A 10,363-nucleotide genomic window follows, 5' to 3' on the forward strand; every position below is an offset into this window, starting at 1 on the left:
ATTTCAGAATCGAAGATTCAAAAAAAAAAAAAAAAAAGGGTACCCAATCTAGGTGGATCAAATAACGTAGATACCATCAGAAACTGCTGAAACACAGCTTAGAATTCTTAAAACCAAAAAGAAAACACTATTAAGGTCTTTGTCTTCTCGGATATTTCCTCATGTCAAAAATGTGGGACGTTTCTCATATGTAAGAGAGAACAGCACAAATATGGAAGCAAAGTAACCTTGAAACTGGAATGAATTAAGAGAATTCCAAAATAACCAACTTTGACCTAAACTATTTATCATTTTCTGCTTGAAAGAACATAGTTCTACAATGATTTCAGAGTAAGCAAGAGCATTATGAATATGCTTCCAAGTTATGGGAAGGAGATAAAATTAGGATTTGGGCCTCAAAGCCAAACCTGTCTCAACTTTCTTAATTTCAAATATAAGCATCCTCCACATCTTCAGAACAAACATTTCAGCTTCTTCATCTAATATACTTTGGAGCCTTTCCAGCATCTCAGTTGCCTTGACATGTTCTTGAGTGCTGGAGACAATGTAGTCTACCAGCGTTGGTTCCTCCTCGCCTAGAAAATCAGTGATCTTCTTACTGATCCACGGTCTCATCCTTTCATGTAGTGCATTCTGTGAAAAGCGAAAAGCAGATATAAACTATAAATATTCACCCTTCCAGCAAACCAAATAGAAGCCACGAAGAGCGAGAATGAATCTACAATATGTAACTTGGCAAAAGCTCAGAACACCAAATTCAAGTTATTATAGCCTAGGGATTTAGCTTCAAGTGAAACAAGTGTGATCTGAGCTTGGGACTCCAACAGGAACCAAAGTGCTAGATGCAGAGCTCACACACTAGGCAAAACTGTGAAAATTCATAGGATGTTAGCATTCCTGATGCTGCAACTTGCAAGGAGGATCTAATATCAAGTTGCAGAGCTCACAGTAGGCAAAACTGTGACAATTTCATAGGATGTTTACATCCACAATGCTGCAACTTGCAAGGAGTATATAATATCAAGGACAGCTGAAACGCATCCAATTTTCTATCCACTTATCAGCAGAGGTCCTTGCTGCAAACAATTCTTTCAAGCCACAGTACTCTCTAGCCATGAAATCTTGCCAGAAAACTTTGGATGCCTATATTACTATTTGACCCTCACCATTTTGTCAGGAAGTTACAAATATTATTTTCTGTCAACTATCCAGTCAAGCTTAATATTCTTTTCACTCAAGAATCTGGTCCGGCTAGAAGCTAATGAGCAGCAGTGTTCAATGCCCTCTTAAGGTATGCTTAAGCCTTGAGTCCAGAAGTTTGGTGCAGTGCACGTTAGGCGCTTCACCTTACATAACCGGCATTTTAGTGCAGGCCGCGGGGTGGGCCTCAATATCTGTAGGCTCTTTAGTAAAGAGGATAGCACTAATGACAAAGTAACATAATAATCATCAAAATTCATGGATAAATATGTTCATGATTAGGAACAGAAAAATGGAATTTAACAATAGAAAACTAGCCAACTTAAGCAACTTGCATCTGAATCTGATATCTGAAATTTAAAAAAAAACATTTGAACTTGATAAATATGGTTTTTTTACTTAATAGTTTACAATTCTTTTGATTCATATAATTATTTCATTAGGTTCTGTAGTAATTTTTCCTTGCATACAAAAACTCAAAGTTCAGTTGCACTTTACACTTAACGCCCCAACAGACACGTCACACTTTTCTACGCTTTTCGCATCTGATCACACTGGTGATGAGTTGATCATATTTCAGAAAGCTAGATAATTCCTGAACAAAGTTTATCTAATTGCTGAATACATGGTTCAGCAATAAAGCAACAATGTTGGTGCTCAATAGAGAAATGAAGCTAAACTATATTGGTGCTCAATATAGAAAAGAAACTAAGACCAGTTAGAATTGCTGTTTAAACTTCTTAGCTGATGGATCTTGTGCAGCAAAGTTGTTTCCTTAATACCTTAACATATCATCGGGAGATGCATCTAAATACCTTCTCCCTCCTAAAGATCAACATTCTCTTCTTGTTACCATTTATAACTGGTAGGTTATGAGATGCTTCTCCACAGCTCAATAGTATAACACAAAAAGCCAGTACATGGAGTCTCTTTAACGTAAAACAAATTTCCCCCTCCAAAGTTATCCTACATAGCTGATAAAAGATATCATAATGTGGAAAGCAGCACTTACACACACACCTCAACCAATAAAACAACTATTGACACTCAGAAATCACATACAGTGCAACTAAAACATCTTTCAAAAAGCTAAGTATAACTACTGCGAAGTAATCAGTAGTAGATCCACAGCATCTTCCAGATTCATACAGTTGAGAACAATTATGAACACATAAGCTAGCCTCCTCATAGGTGAGCCGATGCATTAATCCACTTTTATCAAGAATGATATAGGAATTTCCCCTCCAAGTTTACCTCCTTTTTTTTTACAATATGACTTTTCTTCTCCATCCTAATCAAATGTTTTGCATCCAATGTGGCCTTTCAGGTGGTCACACAAAGGTAAAGCAGATGCCTTATAAAATATAACAAATAAAAACCTACTATAGTAACCACTCATGCCTTCTCTAGTCCCTACTAATTACCATGAATCGATGTAAAGTGCTAATGCTAAGAACACCATACACAATCTAATAAAAAGCCTATACTCATTTATCACACAGCAGTAACCCAAGTTTTAGAACTAGCATACATCTTGGGCATATGTCAACAGATACACAATGCCTTAGGAGTTCTGTGGCATCTACCCACAAGAAATACTTGAGGAACACATTCATCAGCTCCCTTTCTTGTGAAATTAAGCAATAGTAACGAAGGAAACATCAGATTGATCTTACTAGTATTATGCTCAAACATAAAATTAGTGACAACAGAAACATGTGATTGGAAAGAAAGACTGGCTATTTTGGGGGCAGAGCCTATATCAAAGGTTTGGCTGCAACAGGTCAAATTCTATCAGCTAAAATAGATTTTCATTGACATATGGACAAGCTCTACTAGAGGAAACTTTTGATACGTTACCCAACTATCAACCATTGTAGCATAAAAGCCCACCAAATCCTAGAAGCTGGGTGGGTATACTATCTCCTCCCTCTCTGCTTTATGTTACTTGCAGGAACACATCAATATAAAAATACAAAGCTATGGTCCTCTTACCATGATCTCCGTACATAAGATGAGCCATTACCAAGTATACCCAAAGGTCCACTAACAGGCTAGAAGTTGCAGGTATCATACAACTCTAAGATAAAATCATGTCAAAGGTCTAGCAATGAATTTAACTTGATAGTATTTGCTACAATCCAGTGAAACCTTCTCATGTATTAAAGGAGGAGATTGAAACTGAGGTACCAGTTCTCACCTTGTCATAAATAGTCCAGTTTATCTCATATGAGAACAACTCGTCTTTGGTCTTTGGAATCATGTCAATCAATTGTTTTGCATCTAAAAGCTTCTGATTATCAGGCGTCTTAACCTTATCAGGCCTGGGTTCCCGAACTCTGTCATGATCAAGGTTTCTGCTCTCATCCCTGGTTCGTTTAGTATCTTCATCAAGCTTGTCCCGATCCCTCTGGCTGGACCTGTCATGAGTTCTTCTGTGTCTGTCCTTCTCTCCATCAGGCCTCTCTTCTTTAGGATTGACATTTGAAAATCGCTTAGCAAGTTCTGCACCCACAGCCGGTGGTGATTCAGAGATGGAAGGTTGGACCATATGTCGCTCGTCAATGGAATAGTCAATTGGAACCAATGGCCTCATCTTCTTTTCTTTTTGAGTATCCTCATCCTCATCTGCGTTGAAAACAGACGGGACAGCAGCTCTTTTCCCTGACCCTAGTAGGCCAAATCCCAATCTTTTCGCTGGGGCATTGCTATTATGCTTCATATCCGATGAAGCAGTAGCTGCCAATACGGATTCTTCATCAGCCCCATTTTGCACAACTCCCCCACCTGTTATTTGAATGTCAAAACCAAATAGAAAGATAGAGCAGAAGTCATAGCAATAAAATCTTAAAAAGAATAAACTAAAATAGTTACCCTGACTTAAATTATCATGAGCCGTCTCAATATTCTTATCTTGGCTTTCAAGATTGTTCTCCTCATAGGAAACAGCTTTCCCGCGTCCATTAGCCAGATGACCAGAAAGGATTTTCAATGCCTCCTCCTGCTCTTTTTTCTGCTGTTCCTCATCTGCTCTTCTCTTAGCCTCAGCAATCTCTTCTTCTTCTTTAAGCCTATCGGCCAAGTCATCTTCCTTCTCCCTCTGCCGTCGTTTCCTCTCCTCGTCACTAGTCCTGTGTTTCCTTTTCCTATAACCATCTTCACTTTCACGTTCTTGCTCATTTATATCCCATTTGCGCTCTTGAGCCCTTTCTTTCTCCCTTTCTCTCTCTTTTTTCCGCCAATATTCCCTCTCCCTTTCTTTAGATTCCCACTCCTTTTCACGGACCTTGTACCTACGCTCATCTTCGCGGATCTTGTAATCTCTCTCCTTCTCTCTCTTGGCTCGTTCTTGTTCACGTTCTCTTTCATACCTTTCGAGTTCCCTTTCCTTTTCCCTCTTCAAATCCCTTTCTCGATCCCTACTTCTCCTATCATGCCTACGATGGTCAGGTGAGCTAATATCAGCCTTGTCGTGCTCACTTGAAGTTTTACTTTGACTGATCAATTCATCATCATTTTTGTCTTCTGCAGTGTTTCCAAAATCATATTGAAACGTGTCAGAAAAGCATTAAGACTAAAGCACTAATATTTTTTATAACATCTAGGCAATAAAGAAAATCTGCGAAAGAAAAAAAAAAGACGGCATTTTAGCGGTCCGATAAACTAACCAATTTTTGCTGTATCTCTATCTGCTTCCCCATCTTTGGGGTTTTCCGTATTCGAGTTATCAGAACCATCTTTAGCTGTTTGTGGAGGTGGAGGTGGAGGTGGTAATGGTTTATTCTTCAGCCTTTCCTCTAGCATATCCTTGAGCTTCTCCACGGCCTCCTTGTCAGCTTGCCTATCTTCATCATTGACCAGACCGAAATTAGCAGCATCAAAATTCCCTTTCTCACCACTATCTTTCTTTGATTCTTCTGTAGTGGACTCCGGAGGTTCTATAGAAGTCTTTGCACTTTCACTCTTTTCCCCACCTGATGCACTTTCTTCTTTTTTCTCACCGCCTTCAGTTTCAGATTCTTTGGGCTTCTTTGAGGTTTCTACTACTTTCTTCTCAACATAACGTTCAAGGTAATCACGAGTTGCTTGATTGACATTTAACTGCAATGATACCAAGTATAACCAAGATTAGGAGTTGAAATTTCACTTCCCCCTTAATAAGCTAAGGGTGTAACACAGATTGGAGGAGAGCCCATCTAAGCCTATAGGCTATAACATGACTTGGTCATAAAACATGCACAGAGAACAAATGCTCATATTTGCCAAACACTGGGGAAAGATGCTGAAAATATTTAGTAGACAGATGAGCTGCAAAGGCACTCACTGTCAGATGGAATGATAACTTATCATAAATTAATTTCATCATTCATGACATGTTCATGCTGCAAAATAATTGTACTAAAATGCACAGATAAAAATGAAAAAATCCTATTTATTTATTTTGGACAGTTGATTGATTGATTGAGAGAGAGAGAGAGAGAGAGAGAGAGAGAGAGAGAGAGAGAGTTATACCATCAGCTCCTGCCCGTCAATGTTTAATTTGTTGAGCAATCTCAATGCACGGAGAACCCCTTCGGCAGACTCAAACTCACAAAACCCAAAACCTTTCAGAGATCCATTTGTCGGATCTTGAGCACGCTTCCAACTCCTAACAGGCCCACAGAGCTTTACAAATCATACAGCAGAAAGATCAGTTAAATTTAGAGATCATAAACACCCTTATATATACTGGGATTTGCAAGGCAGGAAAAGGATTCATTGTGAACACAAACAAGTGAGAAACGCAAAAAAAGAACAAAGCTCCACTCCCCAAAAAGTAATTGAAATGTCAATATGTAAATTCACTCACCTGCAAAAGAGAAAGCATAAACTCATTTTCTGCAGTGGACGATATCTTGCCAACATAAACTGTTGTTTGTGGTTTCTCTGTTTGAGCAATGCTTGGGATGGCAGCTGGCCTAGCAGCAGGAGGAATAATTGGAGGACGTATTATAGGGACTGGAGGACGCATCAAGGGAGGAATGATGCCAATTGCACCTGGTGGACGTGGAGGAAACATTGGTCTCATCATTGGAGTGTATGGTGATGCATAACGCGGAATTCCTGCATAAATGCAAAAAGAAGTCTAGGAATATTTATTAGGTCAAGCTTAGAAAGCAGAGACAATTTTAACACTCAATGCCTACGTCTCAATCATGAAAGGAAACTGTAAGGCTGAACAAAATGTTATTACCAAACATTACAAGCATTATGATGGCACCATAAGCATGACAACACTCACCAGCTGAACAGATAACCTGAAGGATCAAGATAACATCCATTTCATAAATCACTAACATACGAATAGGGCTTACCTTATGCATCCACTTGCAAAGAAATCTGCTCAAAATGTCCAAATTCCCAAGAACGATTTGCGAGGTTTGAATACATTGAGATGAGACTTCCAGCGTCTCATCATCAATAACGCAATTGATAGCATGATAACATATTTTTAGACAATCTTTCCACATGTTAACCATTAACATCATCATGTACAGCAAAAAATAAAATAGCCAGAAATACAGCACATGCAGATAAAATGAAAAGATTGTGATACCTTGGCGTATGCCGTATAGGCAACTTGAATTCAGTTGTTAACAAGTTCTGCTGCCAGCATTTCAAAGAATCAAGATCCCAACAAAGGGGTAGTACCCTTATTACTAAAAGTAAGTCTACAGTAGGACATGCATATCCAGACATTACATAACATAGAAAAGTTATATGCCCATGGTGAGAAAGCTTCACTTCCGGTGTTTTACTCAAAATAGATGTGTTTAAAAGCAAATGGCCTTGTAATGATAAATGAAATGAAAACAAAACCAAACAGACGTGCTCATACCAAAAAAGCAGTTGGAGTACTCAGTAGTCTCTAATGAACTGCAATATGAAGCCTTCCCACCTTTCTCACGGAAACCATTCAAGAAACTGTAGGAGAAAACATCCGGTCATCGATACCCCTTATCCGTTTTTAATACAATTCTACAGGCAAACTCCTCTCATCCATATTATTCCCCTCTCAATATCAACGCAATAAAGCAACAGATAAAGTACGCTGACCATTGTTACTCACTATTAAACAATGCAAGGTTCAAATGGTAATCAGAGATATGCCTTCAGTAATTCTACTAGTGCCCTTAAAAAGGATACTTATGGATAACATTTTGCAGTGGTTCAGCCTCAACAGATTAATTTCTAAATCACAAACATTATCAAAGCTAATATTTAAGCCACCACTATTGCAGCATCTAGCGCTAAAGATACTAACTTTCCTAAGAGATCCCTTATGAAAAAACATTCCTCAGAGATTAATTATTAGTAAAATCAGAGACTTAGCCATTCAATATCACTGCATTTACTGCAACTAAAGTATATAAATGCAAGACTAACTCTGATAATTTTAAACTATACATTGTGCCAGTCTATCATTTCACTGTCAGTAGGGCAACATGTACTAAATAGGCATAAATATCCAAGTAACTGTACATATTAGAGAGAACAAAAACCCACCGGGAGGAGGCATGGCGCCCTGTTGATGCATAGCAGGGTAACCATTAGGCATAGGAGCGTACGGTCTCATCAGTTGTCCATGCATAGCATAAGGCGGCATAATTTGCTGCGTCGAAGTCATAGGAACAGCTCCGGTAGGTGCCGCATTCATCGCGGGCGGTACAGAACTCACTCCGGGTGGCTGAACAGCAGGATTCGGAAAATTAGAAGTTTGCTGCTGCTGCAAATTAGGGTTAGGAAGAGGCGAGAATAGAGGAGTTACACCACCAGGTACAGGTGCTGGAGGCGTCGCCGGTCGAAAGGAAGGAGGTATGGTGGAGTAAGGCTGGATCGATGGCGGAGGTGGTGGTGGTAGAGCTGATAATGAAGGTGCCGTAGGTGGATCTGATTGGGAGGTTTTGTTATCAGATTCTGGTGGTTGTTGAGGATTAGCGATGGCGGTGGAATTTTCCGGCAAAGGAGCTGAGTCCGCCATTGATGTGGAAATTGGGGTAGCGGAAAAAGATTGGGGGTTTTGAGAGTGAGCCCTAGAATTATTACTAGGAAAAAAGATTGTTGGTTTTTACTACTTAATAATATAAACTATTTATTTAAGTTTTAGGTAGAGAATTTCTGCTACGTAAAATATCAATCGTGCTCTTATTTCGTAATCCTGTTCATACCGAAAAAAAAAATCCTGTTCGCTTATGTTCTCTTTCATGGCCCACACCAGCGGTCCGGATGAATTGCTTATTGCTATGTTAATTCTGTGTATTCTGAAGGGAAAAAAAAAATATATGATTTAGGGATCGTGTTTGGTAGGGTGCATAAGAATAATGCTGAATAGGGTGTATTAGTAATGCTGATATTAGTTATGCTTGTATTAGCTATGCTGGTATTAGTTATGCTGACATATTTCTTATCCATTGTTTGGTTTGATGTATTAAAGCATTGTACAATTTCTAAAAGAATTGTTTGTTTACAAAAATATCCTCAAAACTAGTCCACACTCTAACTTTTTAAAAGAAACATATGTTGAGAAATGTTTTTATATGAAAAAGTTTAAAAAAATTATTTTATTTGTCTACCTATATTGTAAAATAAAATTAAATATTTATTTATAAAAAAGGAAATATGCTAAGTATTTATTTATTTACTAGGGATATAAATTTATTTCTCAATATTTGGATTATTTTGAACTTGCATTAATATACTAACTAGCATATTTTAATCAAGCACAAATTTTGAAGGACAATTTTGTCTTTAACTAAGCTAATGCATGCATTAAAACCCATTGCATTGCTAATACCATTGTTTTCTATGCATTAGTTATGCATAGGATAATACCAAATAGGATGTATAACTAATGCTTGCATAACTAATGCATAGGTTCAAAATGTCTACCAAATAATGTATTATTAATACACAAAATTAATGCATGCATTAGCTTATCTAATGCATCCTACCAAACGACCACATACTCTTTTCGTCCTAATTTATGTAATCCATTCGTCTATGTCTTGATTTCTAAAAAGAATTATCTCAAATTATTTATTATTTTAAAAATTTAAGACTAAATTAATTAATTTCTTTCTTATTTACTCTTAATATTAATTGTTCTTGAAGACTACAAATACTTGAATTATGAGTATTTAAATGAAGAGAAATTATATCTTAAGACATAAATAAGGGCAAAACACTCAAAACCTATCCTATTTAATATTTTCTTAAAGGACCTATAAAAGAGAAACACGACAGATAATTCGAGACAGTGGAGTAATAATATTCAAATTTTAAGAGTTAAGTAGAATATTTTTTTATCATAATATTTTTATATACCTTTTAAATATTTTAAATTATTAATTATTGTAACTTATAATATTTTTTTATGTAATTTTTTAAATATGTAAATTTTATTTCGAAAAACTTAAAAAATTTATATCAAAATACTCTGTAAAATTTTTATATCAAAATACTCTGTTAAAATTTAAAAAGTTTGAGTATCAAAAAGCAAAAAGTATCACATAAATTGCGACAAAGTAAATAACATTTTATGTGAATTAAAAAATTAATTTCTTCAATTCATAAATAAAATCATATTCATAAAAGCATTCAATTTTTTTTAAAAAAAAAAATTTTATCAGAAAAAATTGTTTAATCGGTTGAGTAATAATTATGTCATTTTTTCTTCTTCTTCTTTTTGGTCAAAGGCACCTATCTCCTTTTATTTATTTTTTGGTAAAGAATAAAATAATATAGAGGGTGAACGTTTAACAGAATTTGAGGGATTGACCTGCTAATCCTTAATTAAATTTGTCTATCTATTTGCGAGAAAAGGAAAAGAATCTCTACCTATACGGTTTTATGATGGTTCAAATTGAATTCAATAGGTTTGAGTTGCCTGATTTTGAATGAAAAAGTTTCTGATTTATCAAGCACAATCAAACCTCTAAAACATAAGATGTCAAAGCTTTTATAGATCATCAACTGTTTATGGACATGCCCGGGGCGGCAAAATGGTTAAAAAAACAGTTAATCACTCATATTATTCATTAAAAAATAGGTTGGAAAATGAACTTTTTAAAAACGAGTCAAATATGGATAAGAACCATATTATTCATTTAGAAAATGGATAACC

The 10,363-nt window shown here is 36.4% G+C and overlaps 1 protein-coding gene across 9 annotated transcripts; it reads right to left on the reverse strand.

Moving 5' to 3' along the window:
* Window positions 1-212: 212 nt before the first annotated feature.
* LOC104227436 (RNA-binding motif protein 25) lies at window positions 213-8,310 on the reverse strand. 9 transcript variants are annotated; one of them, XM_070160715.1, is made up of 9 exons: window positions 7,747-7,873; window positions 7,079-7,164; window positions 6,797-6,843; window positions 6,050-6,303; window positions 5,713-5,865; window positions 4,869-5,301; window positions 4,075-4,725; window positions 3,401-3,987; window positions 213-633 (listed from the first exon to the last, which is right to left on the reverse strand). In XM_070160715.1, exons 4-9 carry the CDS (start codon window positions 6,269-6,271, stop codon window positions 382-384), a joined length of 2,298 nt encoding a protein of 765 aa, XP_070016816.1. In that variant the 5' UTR covers window positions 6,272-6,303; window positions 6,797-6,843; window positions 7,079-7,164; window positions 7,747-7,873; the 3' UTR covers window positions 213-381. The 9 variants fall into 9 exon arrangements, with proteins under 9 accessions (XP_070016816.1, XP_009777984.1, XP_070016817.1 ...); XM_009779682.2 differs by having other exon boundaries at window positions 6,434-6,843; XM_070160716.1 differs by having other exon boundaries at window positions 6,797-6,846.
* Between the last annotated feature and the right edge of the window lie 2,053 nt (window positions 8,311-10,363).

The sequence above is a fragment of the Nicotiana sylvestris genome, chromosome 10, assembly GCF_000393655.2.
Source record: "Nicotiana sylvestris chromosome 10, ASM39365v2, whole genome shotgun sequence".
NCBI lineage: Eukaryota > Viridiplantae > Streptophyta > Magnoliopsida > Solanales > Solanaceae > Nicotiana > Nicotiana sylvestris.

Bases quoted from the DNA above. Each gene is read 5' to 3' on its own strand.
- LOC104227436 (XM_009779680.2), bottom strand. From the start codon at position 8,221: ATGGCGGACTCAGCTCCTTTGCCGGAAAATTCCACCGCCATCGCTAAT. The intron at 4,726-4,868 runs GTTAGTTTATCG...GAAACACTGCAG, and splicing joins TAGAGATACAGCAAAAATTG to AAGACAAAAATGATGATGAA. The intron at 3,988-4,074 runs GTAACTATTTTA...TTCAAATAACAG, and splicing joins TCATGATAATTTAAGTCAGG to GTGGGGGAGTTGTGCAAAAT.